At 32.5% G+C, this 18,895-nt stretch overlaps 1 protein-coding gene across 1 annotated transcript; it reads left to right on the top strand.

Annotated features, from left to right (window-relative positions):
• The first annotated feature begins 4,300 nt into the window (after positions 1–4,300).
• On the top strand, positions 4,301–18,642 carry LOC127702278 (uncharacterized). Its single transcript, XM_052206409.1, has 6 exons — positions 4,301–4,322; positions 8,644–9,344; positions 14,000–14,105; positions 15,199–15,309; positions 15,748–16,053; positions 16,951–18,642. The coding sequence occupies exons 3-6, from the start codon at positions 14,015–14,017 to the stop codon at positions 18,618–18,620; spliced, it is 2,178 nt and encodes a 725-aa protein (XP_052062369.1). The 5' UTR covers positions 4,301–4,322; positions 8,644–9,344; positions 14,000–14,014; the 3' UTR covers positions 18,621–18,642.
• The last annotated feature ends 253 nt before the right edge of the window (positions 18,643–18,895 follow it).

The following is an 18,895-nucleotide window of genomic DNA, read 5'->3' as shown; positions in this document are numbered from 1 at the left end:
ATCAAACGTTATATATAAAACTCTCCAGCCAGAGCTAAAACTAGATGAACAAAGAAAAGATGGAAATGTCGAAGAAAAAACTGTTCGCCAATGAAAAGTTTTGCCTACTAAGTGGTGAACATAAGTGAGAAAGAGAACAAATTATTCTGATTATACTGCAAGTGTAGGCGATTACTTGTACGTGTATCAAGCTTGTGAAACGCACAGACATGGAAAAATTTAAGCTCAACGAATAATACTGATCATTGTAATTCAAAGAAAATTTTCTAGGCTTTCGAGAATTATGAATCCGTGGGAATCTGACTATGTCAAAAAACCCTAAAAATATGTTACTTACTACCTAGAAGATTTGTTATGAATGCCATTGATACATCAGCTGTGACAATGATGAAACTAACAACAAAAATAAGATTTTCTATAGTTTTGCCATATCACAATACCAATTGCTTAAACAAATTCCCTAATTCCATTTTGAAATATCTCTACAAACTGATCAACTAGTAAACATATTTTGACTAATTGCTTTAGTGAAAGGTTGTTAGTATGAAGTGAACGCTGTGAAATTATATTAATGCTTACCACCAAATCAAGCTTTTTAATATCTGTGCCATGAAATTGCCTCTACATTGTATACTATTATAGTGTTTTAAAAGGTTTGACTTGGATATATACTGAATACACTAACTCTTATATATTTTTTTGAACTTGTCTCGTACTTGTGCTATCAAGGTTCATATTGACATTTTAAAGTAATTTTGTTTTAATCAAAATTTCCTGTAATATCAATTTATCATCATGTGTACATTTATTCGTTAGATAAGTGGAATTTTGGAAAAAAAACTGTCAAAAACATAATATTAAAGGGCCATAATCAGAGTTGTATAAATCATAAAGAGTCTTCTGTAAATTATATACAATTCCTAAATATAAATTATTTCCTTTTAATGCTAGCAGATCAGTAATTGCTTTAGAAAAAATATCAAAAATAGAATTACACAATAACTTCCTGCAAAAAAAAAAACAAAGCAATAAATTATTGACCAATAAATTAATGACCAATAAAACAATGTTAAAAACTAATTATTTATAGAATGTACTGATTCTAATTGTCGTCCATTTTAAAGAGTCCCTTTACCTATAAATCTTCATACAACAGGAAAGAAAACTGGGTGTTTAAATTGATACCGTTTGTTATTTTAAGAGTAATTCTCTATTGTTACACATAACTTGTAATTTTGTATGTGCGTTTTAAAAAGGTGTATTAGGCTGGGCCTTGAAACCTTATAAAGTTGATTAATCCTAGGAAAAGGAGAAAATTTTAAGAGTGACTTATTTTAATCAGGTCCTTAAAAATGATGTTATCGGAATGAATATTGTTAGAGATTGCACTTCTATAAATATAAACTTCTTTTACCGCTAAAACTGTGCACTTTTCCTATAAAGTTTCGTAAAATATTATATCCTGGAATGGCAATATCACATGCAAGTACTTTTTTTTTGCGAAGGTCAAAACATAGGGTTGTGCGGTATATTTTCTACATTTACATGCCTAGAGCTTCTAACAGTTTAAAATTACATTAAAATTCTGAACTGCCCTTCCCTCTACTTTGAGTCTTTTAGTTATTTTCATTTACTAGCACTGGGTCGATATCTCTGCTGGCGGACTGTTAGTTCCCAAAGGTATCATCAACTTAGAATTCAGTGTACTGACATGATTCATAACAAAAGTTCCCAGTTGATAAATTAAGAAATTATTAAAAAACTAAGGTTTCAACTCCATCAAGCAAAGTTGACCTAAGATGAATATTGCTATTCTTTTTAAGGTGACTCGGGTGTCCTACTCCATCTTGGATGTTGAAGTAGCAGATAACAATTGGTCTAGATCTTTGATGAAATGTGCAAATTTTGAGAGTAGTATGTAATTCATGTGTAAGACTTTTAATGTTGATATAGAAAATTATGTGCTTTATCATATTTACGGCTGTATTTTCTAAAAAAAAACATAATAATTTTGTTTGATTCATTTTTTTCAACTTTATCAAATAAGGGGAGATAACTCAGATAGAAGGGGAGATAACTCAGATAAAATTATTTTATAATAGAAAGTGTTGTGAATTTACCTATTTTAATATGTAGAAAGAAAACAAGTCCGATTTCCCCATTTTTTCTTTTTCTTATCTGAAAGCATGTTATAAGAGCTATCTTCTCACATTTTATCTTAAAATTCTATGGTGTATTTTTTTTTTATCACACAAAATTGGATTTTCCATGCATAATCTATACAAAATCTGACAATTTTGCACAACCTGTAGCGTGAAAAAAAGTCCGGTGACCCATACTTTTTATTATTTTTTTTGGAAAAAAGCATGATAAAAACTTCATTTTGACAAATTATTAAAAAATTCTATGGATTTTAATTAAGACCCCCAGCCACCTTAAGTCTCTTCGGTCATAACACTTCTAAGGTGGCTACATACTTTTACATCCTTAGCTTGCAAATGTTTATGTTTTGACGTTCCTAAAGAAGGAATATACACAAAAGCACTTCGGACTCATCAAATGAGTGACATTTTGATTTAAACGTACAATACCTGACCATTCGTGTTGAATTAACTCAAAAATGAATTGACAATGGCAAACTTGTCTTGCTTTCTTTTCCAAATCAAATTGAAGGAGGCAATACAGTTTGATACTTTATTGGTTAAGATTCAACCCCATCACTTCACAAGATATATAAACGGACCAAATGGTCATTCAAACTGTTAAGTGTCCTGGATAAATGAAATTTATTTCTTCCGTATAAGTGATAACATCACGTGACACTCAAAGATTTAGAACTAGTCTCTAAACGAATCTGTAAACGAAAATTACAAAATAAAGATATTATTCATATTAAAGGTAAGACGTTATCAATTTTCTTTCAACCTCAAAGCAATCATAATACATTAAAAATCCATCTGATAAAATTATAGGGATGCATCGATTTTCAGTGCCCTATACGAAGTAACTCAATTATAAGAAGTAGAACTGATAGCTATTTTCAAATGAGACCTGATAATAAATTTCAGGACACTCTTATTTGTAGTCCACTAAAATAATGCGATATTTGTTTTATTCTTGACCATCGCGTGTTAAAACATATAAGTATTCGGCAAACAGGTAGTTAATGGGAAATGAATCTGGCCTTGTGTTAATTTGCTCTCATGGAGCGAATTTTAGTTTTAGCTCTGGCTGGAGAGTTTTATATATAACGTTTGATACCTTCAAAATGTGAATGTTTAAGAACTTTGCTGTCTTACATTATAATCGTTCAATTATGTCGAAATGTCGGTTAGTGTGCTTTACTTTAATATAACAGTCTTCCTTGAATGGAATAAAAGCTATGGAGTATGGTATATCATGGATAGAAAAATAAACACGTGTTTTCACTGATGAGTCTTTAGAAGACGAAACGCACGTCTGGCTTACAGAATGTTAAGGGCAAACGATACAGTTTTGATCCCAAGGTGATTTTTTACGAAAATTTGCATACAAGCTATTTTTCACCTGGTAAGTTCAAATATGTAATAAAAAATATATCTTCATGTGGTATTTTAAGAGATAAATGGGGTCGAAATTTTAGACATTTCCTCAAAATTTCGGTTTTTTGGACATTTCTATCCTTTGGATAGACATACCTATCTGTTTTGTTTCAAAAGAAAAACACTAGCGGATTTTTGTAAAAGCATATGGAATATCTTCTTTACATATGTATGCTGTAAATAAAATTTGTATAACAATTCTTTGGAAATAATTAATTTTTTTCAAAGTTTTATGATTTTAGAAAAGAAACGGCATTTTTTGCTGTATATTTATCTGATTTAAAAAAAATCATCGATGACTTTTTCATAAAAGTTGGTACAAATAATCTTCATACGTAATCAAATCTTATGTCATTTTAAAAAGAGGGGTCCATGTATTCGTTTTCAAGTTAAATTAGTCTGAATGATAAAAATCAGTCGAAAAATGCATCTTTTCCCGATATGTCACAGTTTGACGTCGGGAAAACAATATTTTATGTTAGCAACGTCATTACCTCCCCTGTAACTGTATCGTATGCCCTTAAGCCTGCTATCTGTAATGAATTTATTCTTATTTTTTACATTCATATCGTCTGACAAGTGAGCAATTTTATTTAACATTTACTAGGCTTCCTCGTTATTAAATTCTATCCATTTATCACCCCATCTCCGCCGTAAAATGCATTATAAATTATGTATTTCAAATGCGGAAATAGATCAAATTACCGTCCTTGTTTAGTAAAACACATTTCAGACTAGGCCGTAAGTATTTCTCTCGTTTGAATTGTTTTATAATTGTGATTTTGATGCCTCAAATAGCTTACTATGTGGTATGGGTTTTTCTCAGTGCTGAAGACCGAATGACCTATAACTGTTAACTTCTATGTCATTTGGTATCTGGTGGAGAGTTGTTTCATTGGCATTCATACCACATTTTATTTTATAGATCCCATTATTTTAACCTTTTTACCTCATTATAAAACTATTGTCACATTATATTGTATGAACTATATCGTGATGTCAATAAACCGGTATGTCAAATACCAAAGATAGCAATAACAGAAGGATCTGGTATGTTATTTTTCATTTATGTTCATTAATTGATTGAGTTTTTTCTTTATTTTTAATTTCTACATCAATTTTATTAATAAATTTGAGAGTAGAGCCTTAAGTCCAAACAAATCGAAATATATTCATTTTGACTATCATTATCGATTTCTTGATTTTGACATTGGCTTTAGGTGGCAATCATTTGATATTCTGTTCTGGGAATTGGGGTGCAGTAGGGTTTTTTAACTCAATATAATGGTCTAGAAAGAACTGAAAATGATAAGCTGTCCAAAGATTGGATGAAGGTGAATACAAAATGCAGGATATAGTTAAAATGTGAAAATAAATTTTTAGATAGCTGTGCTATGCGAAATAAATAAGCCAGCCTAGCATCAGGTGAAAAGGAAAATTTCGTCCCCGATCCCCTCCAGGAAACCAAATGATCAATTATGCAATTATACAATATGTGTCATATTTGAACAAACATTTACCTTTCCAAAACTCCAAGAGGTTTAACGTTTCATGCGAAGCTTTCTCGTATACCTTTTCCGGGGGATGACTTTATAAATTTGATTAACGTGTGTCTCATGCCTTTTGAATATTTAAGCAAATAAAATATGTTTAAACTAAAACTACCCTTTCGTAAGATCTGCTGTTTTTTCAATATAGATACATTAAGATATTTCTATATAAAGTACAGTTATTCTTGAGGTACAAACATGATAAAAGATAATGAAGGTTTGGCAGACTTTGGCCACAATTGTTTTAATTTAATCAATATCAGACATTAATTTGATGTATTTAATTGTCAAATTTGATCTGAAATAGATTTTAAATGTCTGAACGTTTTAAGAAATGTGAGTTGTAATTTAGCTTCCTCAAACTATAGCAGACCACTATTATACATATATACATAATTTTTGAATAACGCCCAAATTTGTTTTATTTTTCCTTAAGAATATGCTTATGCTTTTGTGATAGCCATGCCAATTCTAATTGAATGCGATTTATAACCATCATGTTATATACCAATCATCGTCTGAGACTATTGTAACAACTTTTCGGAATTGTTATTTTCAATGCTCATCAATTTCGTATTTTCAAATTTTGATCCTGGTATCTTTGATGAGTTTAAACTAGGGATGTCAACTCGGTGAAGATTTACTAATCGAGTACTCGTTGGATTTACCGAGCGATACTCGAGTACTCGCTCGGAAAAACATCTACAAAATTGAAACACAAAATTATACCCATTTTACGTATTGTGGGACGTTGTCTTATGGTCGTAAAACCCTCAACATTATAACCTAAGACTAGATAAAAGTCCAAGGAATTTTATACCATAATTAATAGCTCAGTTACCACATGTACTAATTATGTAAACTGGCAATGATCTAATCAATTAATAAATAAACATCTATAAAAAAATGATAACTCAAACAATAGTATTTGGGAATCGTAAAAAAAAACATTTAATGATCAACAAAGGAGTGATGATGAGAAGAGAGGGACGAAAGATACCAGAGGGACAGTCAAACTCATAGATCGAAAACAAACTGACAACGCCATGGCCAAAAATAAAAAGACAAACAGACAAATAATAGTAAAGATGACACAACATAGAAAACCAAAGACTAAGCAACACGAACCCCACCAAAAACTGGGGGTGATCTCAGGTGCTCCGGAAGGGTAAGCAGATCCTGCTCCACATGTGGCACCCGTCGTGTTGCTTATGTTATTACAAATCCGGTAAATAGTCTAATTCGGTAAGTCACATTCGTGAAAAGGGAAGGGTATTGTAGTTACGACATAAGGAACATATCCGATATCATCCGTGAAACGGTTATTCCATAACGGTCAACCAACTCGTGATGGCGTCCGTAAAATTTTCGAAGGGATGATTTCAACTTCACCATTTGGAACTCTTGGCTTAATAGCTTCCTTGTGAGCAGCAATCCTCTATCAAGGAAATCATGATAGGAAACACAAGCCCGGGAATATCGTATCAATTGGGAGATATATACTCCGTATGCAGGCGCTGCTGGAATGTTGCTACATAGAAATGGAAAGTTCACAATTGGGAAGCTGAAATCATCTCTTTTGTCGTAAAGTTTTGTTTTCAACCGACCCTCATTGTCAATTTCTAGATGTAAGTCAAGATATGAGGCAGACTTAACTGTATCTGTAGTATCCTTTATCTCTAGTTCGATGGGATAGATTCGTTCAACATAGTCACCAAATTTTGTATTATTTAGTGAGAGAACATCATCTATATAGCGGAACGTAGAGTTAAAGGATATTGCTAACTTCTTATCTTTCTTCCTAAGAAGTTCCTGTATGAAGTCAACCTCATAATAATAAAGAAACAAGTCGGCAAGAAGAGGGGCACAATTGGTTCCCATTGGAATTCCGAGTCTGTTGAAAAATACGTCCTCCAAACGTAACAAATATGTTGTCAATCAAGAAATCAAGCATCTTGATAATGTCAGTTTCAGAGAATTTTTTGTTTGAGTCAGAGTGATTCTTTACAAAGTAAGATTTATCCCTCCCCAAGACAAGATACTTGTATCTACGTTCGCCATTCTTTTTAATGAAACAAAGTAATACCAACTCTTTCAATTTGTCTTTTAGTTTGGAATGGGGAATACTAGTATAAAGTGTAGAAAAGTCAAATGTTTTAATACTATTGCAAGATGAGAGAGTCTTAGATTGTATGTACTCTAAAAGATCTTTGGAATTTTTTAGTATCCACATCTGATTAACGCCACCTCTAGAATAGAACTTACTGATGCCTTTTACCATTACTGAGGGTCGACACAGGCTGCAACGAATTTGTTCTTGTTTAGAAGTATTATCTTCTCAACTTTTTCTGTGACGAGTCGATTTCTCAACTTTGTTACATAACTAACCGTCCTGCTGATGAAAATATTTGCTCTGACGGTACAGAGGGGGTGGAATGTCTAAGACACGATTAGCTAAAAGTGTAAGCTTTGGAAAGGTGCTCTTGTTCATATTGTACCTATGTTTGGAGGAATTTTAAATGACAATTAAACGCAAGCATTCTTATTTTGATCAATTTTGATTAATATTTAATTTCTCGGGGGGCGCTCTTAATAAAAATATTATTTCTTTAGGAAGGCAACAACATTCTAACAGGAAACCGAATAGTCGAGTATAATTTTGGTATTCGATACTCGGTACTACCGAGCGATGATACTCGAGTACTCGAGTATTCGTTGACATCCCTAGTTTAAATCTTTCTTAAAACAGGTTTCTAGTAATGGGGTTTCGATTACAGAGAAAACAAAATAACCTTGATAATCACATTTAAATTTTTTCTATAAATAAACTTATCATAGTTATCAGGATTAAATTGTGTGCGCCAGTCGTACGTTTCGTCTACAAAATACTCACCATTGACGCTCGAATCAAAAAAGTCAAATAGGCCAAATAAGTACGAAGTCGAGGAGCGTAAAGGACTCAAAATTCCGAAAGGTTTTGACAAATACTACTCAGGTAATCTATTCCTGGTGTTGAAAATCCTTGGAGTATTTCTAAAAAATAAAATGTTTGTTAATAGAATGAAAATTCATGTCAACACAGAAGTGCTGAATACTGGGCTGGTGAATCCTCGTAGATGAAACCTCCATTATCAATGGCATCGATCCAGAGGTTGTAAATTAACTCATCAAAGATACCATGATGACAATTGTGTAAGCCAGACGCGCGTTTCGTCTACAAAATACTCACAAGTGACGCTCGAATCAAAAAAGTTGAATCGTAGATAATGCCCCTTTAAATACTATTTGAGGAACTTCAATACAATTTTTAGTACTATATATGATGTTAACTTTTTTTTATCTTTTTATCTTGAATAAACCTGTTTTAACTATTGTATCACATAGTCAAACGAAAATATTGTATGTCAACATGATACAAAATACTGATAAGAGTAGAAAAAGCTGTGATGCTGATCCAACGAATGACTTCATTGTGTATATATTGATTAAAGCTATATAATACTTGTTTGTAGAAGAGAAGCTATCAATATGGCAGATATTGATGAGAAGAAAAAGGAATACTACACTCGGCTATTGACTTTTTTTACTTGGACCTGCCACAAAGGCACTTCATCTTTACTTTGAAATGAAAATTTTGAAATCCTTAGAACTTTTCATGTTCTTGGACAATCATAGGCATATTTTGTTTCACGAGTTATACCCGACTGTTCCATGCTGTGAGTGCAAGAATAATCATATTGCATCCCAAAAGAAACGAGGTCATCTTAATCGTACTCAGTTTAATCTATTATTCGAAGTCATCAACGGACAGGAAGTACAAGAACATAAACAGAATCGCGGAGAACGGATAACACATCACTGTGTATGTAGTTTTGCAGCCAAGCAATCAGTTACAGAGGACGATATGGATATCACTCTCTTGTTCACTTTGATGAAGACATGCTGCCCACCAGGAACAGTATCCGGTAATCCAAGATGGATTGAAGAAATTAAAGATACACGAAACTATCTTGCTCATTGTCCTAGCCCAGACATTTCGGAGTTTGAATTCGAGCAAAGATTCGATAACACTGAACAATGTGTTTTGAATATAGCCAGTGTAGTGGGTCGTCAAGCCTTGAAAATGATAAAAGCTCAAATAACTTTTTTCAAAACAAGTGATTTATCGAGCATTCGACAGTTCGTTCAAAGCAGCAACACTACTATTCAACAGGTAATACATATGTAGAACAATAATCTTTGGGCTTTTCTGCAAATATTGTCGACTTTTATCAATTTTGTTCATAGATTGATTATTCATACGCCAAAAGATATAGCAGGAATAATCAAGCATATCGTACAGAACAACAGATCAAATCAACCAACAGCACTCACCCCCTCTGAAATAAACAGACATACAAACAATGAGAAACAAACAACACATGGTCCAGACACAACAATTGATGAAGTCCGATAAGATATACTTATGGTTGACACATCTGCTTGGGTGGCCTGTTAGTCCCCGAAGGTATAACTATCCCATAAGCCAGTATTTCGATACTGGCATGAAAATACGAATAAAATCATATTGTAATTATCTGTCATAAAATTTTATAAATCATTGTAAGTTAAAACATATATCTTCGTTATGCAAAGTTTTTATAGTTTTCTTATAAAAGAAATCCTTTATCTTATCAAAATTTTGAGAATTACACTGCTATTGAATTATTGTCTTCCCGTACTCTCATTAGCCGATATTTTTCCGTATGCAGTGATCTTAAATACGAGATCTCTCGCGGACACAGCACAGCGCAATTGCGAGGGAAAAAATTAAATCACAAAAATACTGAACTCCGAGGAAAATTCAAAACGGAAAGTCCCTAATCAAATGGCAAAATCAAAAGCACAAACACATCAAACGTGCTTGACTTGGTACAGGCATTTTCTTAGGTAGAAAATGGTGGATTGAACCTGGTTTTATAACGCTAAACCTCTCACTTGTATGACAGTCGCATCAAATTCCATTATATTGACAACGATGCGTTAATAAAACAAACAGACATAATAGGTAAAAGTGTCAAAATAGGGGTACAGCAGTCAACACTGTGTCACAATCTTAATCACAACAAAAACAAACAAAAATTTAACAAAGAAGCACAAAAAAGCACATATCACATTTAACAACCTCGTTCATTGAAAATCCGTGATGAAAGAATGGAAACAAACATGCACTGTAAGGTAAGTGGTAATATGATTCTAAAAGAACAAATTGCATACACTAAATCATTTAACAACTGTTATGGAAAAATTTAATTAACAAATTGGAATGCATGGAAAACAATTTAAAACTATCAACATATCTCTATCAATTCACTTATTGTTCACTTGCTCCATGATTTTATGTTGATTGTTTATCAATAATACAATCCGGTAAACTTCGGCAACAAACGTTAATTAGCTTTCGATCAACAATCACTGAATGAAATATCATTTGTCGATAATTCGTTACAGATTCGTAATAAATGTAAAAAAAAATCGTGCATAGAGTACTTAGTTTAGTGTGTATATGCATGCATTGGTTCAATGATTTCCATAACGTTCTAAATACAAGTAACTTGTTTCATGTGACTTTACTAGGAATATCAAAAGCACAATAAAAAAGCATCGGTCTTATAAAGTTTGTTTTAAAAAGTAGAAATATTTCATTATAATATGGAATTGCTTAAAAGCTGATTTGAGGCTTTTTTTCAAAATTTGTTTCTTTTTCATAGAATGCCTTTTTTGCATGATGTATTCAACAAATTAACGATACAAGTATATAAGTGGTTACTTCATATCCCGTTATCAAAGTTATTCTAGCAGTGATTACTTTGCAGTGATTTAGGAAAGTATAATGAAATAAAACGTACTCATTGTAGGCATCATGTTATACGATGTTAGAGCTATTACCGAGATTTTATTAAGAATTGTCAGTATAAGTCTTGTTCATAATTCTCTTTCTCAGACTAAAACTATAATCAAAAAGTGGTATTCAGAATAAAAGAGTCTGGCCTATGAACCGGACTTAAAATTTATAACCAGTTATTTGCATAAAGGATCACTAAAATGGCATTTTTAGTTAAACTTAAAAAGAGAAATGAAAGATACCAAAGAGATATTTAAACTCATTATCGAAAGCAAACCGGCAATGCTATGGCATAAAACGAAAAGCAACGAAAAGACAAACTATAGTTCACGAAACATAACATGATATTCTTATGTTGTGCTGTTTCAGCGCTGTCCCAGGTTAGGGGGAGGGTTGAACACTCACAAAGATGTTTAACCCCGTCTAATTCTTTATGTTCCTGTCCCAAGTCAGGAGCCTGTAGTGCAGTGGTTGTCGTTGGTTCATGTCGGTCATATTTGTTTTTCGTAAATTGTTTTGTTATAAATTTGCCCGTTAGTTTTCTCAATTGAATTGTTTCATATTTCTTATGTCAGGGCCTTTTATAGCCGACTATACGGTATGCGTTTTTCTCATTGTTGAAGGCCATACGGTTGCCTATAACTGCTTACATCCATATCATTTAAATTTTGGTGGATAGTTGTCTCATTGGTAATCATACCTCGTCTCCTTTTTTTATATAGAAAACTAAAGAATGAGCAACATGAATCCCACCAAACAGCGGAGGTGATCTCATGCGCCCCGTAAGGGTAATCAGATCGTGCTGCACATGTGGCACCTGTCGTGTTGCTCATTTAAGTACAAGCCCGGTAATAAGTCTAGTTTCGTAGGTCACATTCGAGAAACGGAAAACGGGATTTTGGTTACAGCAATTATAATATAAGCTTTACACAGAAATACACAATCTTATCCCTATGCTTTATATATAATAATCCCACAGATGCTTATGTTTCTTTATACCACTTGCTCAAATCTGGCAAGATTAAATCCAAGATAATCAAATTAGAATTTAGCAACGGTTCCGTTGATCCAACCTTGCCCTATTGGTTTGGAGAAAAAAGATGGCAACTGCCAATTGTAAGTTATGCTGCTAAAACATTTTTCAAATGTTATTTGCACCTCAAAATAAGTAAATATCTGTTTAAGGTTTCCTTTTAAAACGCAAATTAAGCGGTAGTTTTACCGGACTACTTTACTTTACCGTCACTTTAAGAGTTCAAATTATATAATTCTTTTCATTTACCAATACAATTAACATAATTTTGAAAGACTTGAAAACATTGACTATCTTGGATTATTGGGAGTGTTCATCACTATAATATGAAAGAGCAAAGTCCCTGGTTTTAATTGGGAAACCTCAGAAATAGTTCTGATCAAAGAGTTAAACATGAGGTCACAATGATATTATATCAAGAAAGATTCGTGAAAGTTTGTTTGAAATACATTCACCACTTGTTACGTAGGAGATAACCTCATGTGCACTGGAAGGGTAAGCAGATCCCGTTCGACTAGTGATGATGTATATATTAATTCAATCTTTTACAATATCATTCTTTGGTCATGATCATATGTTATATCACGACTTCTTACTAATGTGCTAACATAAGCAGGTTTTGTGATACAAAAGGAAATAATGCAAACATCATTTGTTCAAATATTGAATCAATATATTTTGTATACGTTATTAAACAGGAACAACCGTGACATTATTTTTGTTTAAGCATTAAACAACTTAGAAAAACATTTTTTCATGTATTAACCTTGTATATTGCTTGGCCTTCTACACTTAATGGAAATTGATGTCTTTCTGTAAATAATAAAAATTTCTCAACATACAAAAGCTAAAAATCAGCAGATGGCAGTATTTTTGTCAATTGTAAAAGCTTCAATAGATAGCTATTTCCATGACAATGTACAATGGTTACGAATCATGGCACAAACCTTATCAATTTATGAAACGAAATATAATTATAGGAAAATAGATATTAGTAACACCAAGAAATAAATAAATATTATCAGTTTGAGCATTTCAATGTTTGGTAAAAGTTTGGTAATTGGCCACTCAATTTGCGGTTGATTGGGAATTATCATCTAAACTATAAGCATATGCTGTTCTGAGTCAAAAAAATGAAATATATATGATTGACCTTTGTTATTGGATCTAAATCGTCTATTGCAATTTATAGCTAACGAGAAATAATGCTACTACTCTTCTTGTTAAATAACGTCCGACGTTTTATTTAATTTGATATACGAAAAATAACTCCGATTGAGTACTTTCATCCCAAGAAAAGTTCGACTTAAAAGTAATCAGGGTTTTCTTTCACTTACTTGTTTGTGAACAACTACATATTTATACTGCCACAAAATCAAAGCAACTACGGTAAATATTCCTAAATTTTTAAATGAATACACAAGAAAACCTGAAAGTGTTATAGACGGTAACACACTTAGTTCATGTTTACATCTGACACTTATTTTTTGCGAACGGCTGTGGGATATATACGTACAGAAATGAATGGTAATATATCATACATCAATCAGCTAAAAAAAAAATCAGTTTCCCAGCTTCGTTTGGTAGATTTAATGTGAAGAAAAAATTATTTCCGGCCACCATGATTTGTACATCAGGAGATTATTATTCAATAAGGGCACTATTAGAAAAGAAATGAATAATTAAAAAAATGTGTTGACTAGTTGTTTAGCATGTTCAAAATAGTTAATTAAAAAGTCGCTTTAACCTAATAAACAAACAGAAGTAGAACAAGAGATACTTTTTGTGAAAATGTGAAGTGTATGCCTCTTTTATTCTATTGAGCGGTTTTATTCTCGAGGATGGTGTCCATTTCTTATAGTTTATCTTTGAATATGTCTGTTTGTTAATGTCAAGAGAGAAAAATATATATCTATATTTTGAATAAAGACGAATAAAAACTTTCTTATAGATTCTTTAAAATTTCATGAAGGAACAAACACAAAACTTCGAAACCATAGCAGAAAATACAGGCGCAATGAAAAATGAGATTGTGGATGAACTTAGAAGATATAGAGGTAATTTCAATTGTTCAAGCAAATTCATTTGTTACATTCCATAAATAATATATTTTTAATGATATTTGCATAAGTACAAAATGTCAATTGACCCAGTGTTTGATGTTTTATTATGATCCTTGATCTTATTTTCATTCGTATTATCTATTATTCTCATTCTTATTATCATTATTATAGCCAAACGTACTATGACAACACATATACATGTACTATACAGATGTATTCAATTTTTTCTTTCAAAGGTATAATTCATTGCAAGAAAATACTACACGTCCAGTTTTAGGAAAATTTTTAATAAACCAAAACAAGAAAAAAACTTACAACAAATCCTTTTTCTCTTTTCACTTTATAAAATATAAGTGAAAAGTTTAATTTTGTGTGTGTGTGTGTGTGTGTGTGAATATGTAGTTGTTATAAAATAATTGTTTCTTCATTGTTTTATATTAGGGATGGACATATTAACGTTTGTTTAGAAAACACGTTATTAATTTTCTGTATTATAAAGAGAAAGAAGATATCATAGGGGCAATAAAAAGTCATTAGTCCAAACGAAATAGAACAAAACCCTAAACACAAAACTAAAGATTAAGCAACGTGAGACCCACTAAAATATCAGGGGAACTCAGATACTCAGGTTCTCTTTAGGGCCCTCTGTTCCTTTACACGCAGTCAAAATGTTTCAATAGGGGAGACAGCACAATCGGTAAAATTATAAATTTGATTACTATTCTGGTACCTAAAATTCAAAACTGCGAAAACATGTCGCTAGTGAGAAGAGACACAGATACGTCGTATTGGTCAACCAATTACTTCTCGTCGACCGTAACACTAATGTAGTGATGATTTCAGGCGTCATTACTCTGTTGTCAGCAGCACAACCCTGTAAATGAAGTTTAATATATAGATACTCTAAACCATGAAAGCAGAAAAAAAACTTGAACTGAAATTAAGCGTGAGATTTTTTACATTAACAAAACAAATGAAACTTCCACAAGGTGAGGTATATCAAGGCATACCGTTGAGTTATTTCAAATATCCTTTTAATGCGATATTTATTACTGAATTTTATTATCATCTTATGTCTATTTTGAAGAAGACTATCGTATTCACATGCGGAATATCATATTTGAGGTAAAAACTGTAGTGCAGAGTGACTTGGCATCACCTACAAATTCGACATTCGAAGAAAGACAATGTCTTCAAAGTAAGTATACCCATAAGCTGTAATCTAATTTTGTCCGCATACGAACTCAATTCATACTCGTATTATCACGAAATGGAAATTTTCAATGTGTTGATTTGTCAGAATTGCATAACAACTTTAATAAAACATTAGAATCATACATGGCTGCCATATTGGCAAAAATGTCAGATATACAATTGAATTCTAAGGCATAGACAATAATTTAACAATTTTTACATCTTTTTATAAATCAATACCATATATCCCATCCCTCTTGAAGTAAAAGAATAATGCTATATATGAAGTGTGCCTAAAATAAACACAAAGAAAAAATCCAGAAGATTAGGACAATTTGTTCCCATTGGAACCGTGACTGTCTGTTCACAGGCACCCAACCGTAAGAATATGTTGTGAATAAACAAATCGAGCATCTTGATAATTTTTTTTTCAATTTTTCAGATGATAATATATGTTATGTAGAATGGAAATTGGCAACACCAAGCAACTGGAACATTGATGACATCAAAAAAACCTTAGAAAATGTGGCATCTTTGATAGGACAATGGTTCCGTATAGTGTTTGTCTATAAAGGATCATTGGTAATTTATACCTCAGTTCCAGTGCATAAAGTGAAGGATGACAAAGATTTCCAACTTGCTGTACACTTATTCTTGAAAGATGTCGTTGAGAGGTGTGACCTTGACACAGTAACCAAAACAATCATCATATTAGAACTTGTCGTATCAAATGAAATACTTTCACGGCGTAAATATTTAAAACAACCATAAAACAAATTACTTGAAAATATTGTAATAACATACTAAATGAAAATACCACTTATAAATGATGGTGCTTTCATAGCGCTTTTTTCAGATTAGCCTAAACAGGAACGCGTAGACTGTGCATAAATATAGAGAAGAATTAAGAATGTATCGGACAGTATAAAAAGGTGAAATTATGTCTACATCAATTAAACAACAATCAAACTATACCAAAGAAGAAATGCAACATTGACACTCATATGGGACTAGGCTCATTTAATTTTTATATGAGAATAATACGCGTTGTATTAATGTCATAACAACAAATCTTCTCCGATATATATAGCTTAAGGGAGTTGCAAACTTGATTTAAGTACATATATACATTATTAATAACCTAGTGGTATACTTACATGAACGGTCTACATTTTGCCAGTCGTAGAACTAGAAGTCTAGGAGTTTCCGTACTGAACCAGTTGTTATTAAGAATGTAAGATATCGATTGCAATTTGAATAATCATCATCGGTTCAAATGATTACTGGAAGCGGAATCTTAAGAGTGCATGAAATTCACAAGCTAAACATAATGGAAAATAAAGGTGAATTAGATAAAACACGATATAGACAATGTATCGTACTTTAATAAAGTGAGAAATTGTAGTAATTGCAATAATACAGAATCAAGTGTGAAAAAAAAGACAACGCGGGAAATAACAGATAATTGAAAGTGGCACAAATCACGTTTGGGTTATAAAAGTAGCTCCGAAACTGTGGATGAACTCGTGTGCTCTGGGGAAGTAATCTGTTCCTGCTCCAGTGAATACGATATTCTTTAAATTTTTTGCTTTAATTAATTTCCCCTTTAACTGATACTCAAATATATTTTTTATTCTTTTACTAGAGAACATAGATAAACCAACCGTTTCATGCGACTGTTGTAACAGTAAGAACAGTTCAACAAGAGCAATCCATCACTGCATTGAGTGTCAAGAGAATCTTTGTCACAAATGCACCAGTGTCCTGACTGGATCACTTTCAGAACATAATTTAACACATCCAAAAGTATCACGCAAAGAAACTTTCCAAACCACATGTTTTAAACACCGCGACTGTGCTTTCGATTTCTTTTGTGTTGATCACGATTGTTTATGCTGTTGCTATTGCACGGACCAAGAGCATACATCATGTCAGAAATCAATTCCATTAGAAGTGGCAGCAAAAGATGTAAAACATTCACCAATGCTTGAGGACTTTTCTGATGCTTTATCCAACCTAAAAACCGCATTTGGTAAAGCAATTACAAGTCAGAATGAAAATATCAACAATATTGATGATGATGCTGCAATTATTGTAAAGCAGGTTAAACTGAACAAAGCTGAAATCATTACAAGATTGGATGAACTCCAAAACGAAATTAAAGAGGATATATACGCCATAAGAAAGAAAGAAAAAGCTGAATCCGAATCCAAAAAGAGTAGATTAATACAGATAGCGAGTCGAATACAAAACATGTCTGCTCAATGGTACCAAACCTTCAAACATGGTTCAGAGAATGAAATATTTGTCCTGCTGAATATATGTAAATGGAAATTTATGGAACATGAAGCCAGCCTACGAGATGTCATACCAACACTGAAGAAAAAACTAATCACATTCATGCCACAAAAGGCCGTTCCAAAACCAGTTAGATTGCTAGGATCTATCGAGCTACAATCATCTCAATACAATTTTAATTATAAGCCAACCAATATTCAACAAGTTCAAGTTCCAGTAACAGTTTATAAAATGCCAACGAAGTTTACCTTAGATTATAAGGTAGAAATCAAACAATTTGGCGGTGTGTCTGTCACCGGTTTATGTGTTACAGATGATAACCGCCGTATCCTACTCTGTAATCACCAAAGTACCAAACTACTAGTATACAGTGACATTGGTGATTACCTACAGGATTGTGAGTTATCTGGTGACCTCTGGGATATCGCTGTTATACCAGATGAAGACAAAGCTGTCGTTACCCTACCTAAGGAAAATTCTGTACAATTTATTGACATTAAAACGATGACAGCTGGTTCAAAACATTCTGTACCTGATCATTGTTACAGTGTTACTATTGTCAATCAGAAGATTTCTGTTTGTGGTATATATAGTAGAAACCTACATATCCTTGATAAGCACGGGAACCATATAATTACAGTGAAGATACCAGGTACTGGTTATATACATTATCTACACCCAGGTCCTGATGATAGTGTATACTATACAGACTCTACTTATAATGGTGTAAGTTGTGTTACCCTGAATGGAGAAGAAGTATTCAGATACACTTCACAACATATCATAGAGCCTCGGAATGTGATAACCGACAAGAAAGGTAACCTGTACGTGGCTTGTATAGGTTCAAATGATATTCAACGACTCTCATCAAACGGAGAGTTCATTGACGTCATCCTGGACGTAAAAAACGGTATAAATCATCCGTGTGGAATGACTTTTAGGAATGATTTTCGAAAGTTATTTGTACTGAATGAATGCGAAAACCTATATTCTTTATTAGTTTTTACATGTTCATAAAACAATTCGAAATAAATTGTATCATAACAACAATCGTGTTCACATTTTGTATTGCAAAAATCAAGGATATTTGGTCATAACAAGACAAGCCATCAAGTGAATATTTATAGAACAGTTAATTGACAAGCATATACATAACTCAATAATTTAGCATCATGTTTAAAATCCTCTACGTATCTATTACATTCGTCTCAATAGAAAGATAGATATACGTAAAATTGGCGGAACATACCAAGAGGACATTCAAAACTCATAAATCGAAGAGAACCTGACAA

The sequence above is a fragment of the Mytilus californianus genome, unplaced genomic scaffold, assembly GCF_021869535.1.
Source record: "Mytilus californianus isolate M0D057914Y unplaced genomic scaffold, xbMytCali1.0.p SCAF_5, whole genome shotgun sequence".
NCBI lineage: Eukaryota > Metazoa > Mollusca > Bivalvia > Mytilida > Mytilidae > Mytilus > Mytilus californianus.
The sequence above is the reverse complement of the archived record's forward strand: the minus strand, read 5'-3'. Positions and strand labels throughout refer to the sequence as shown.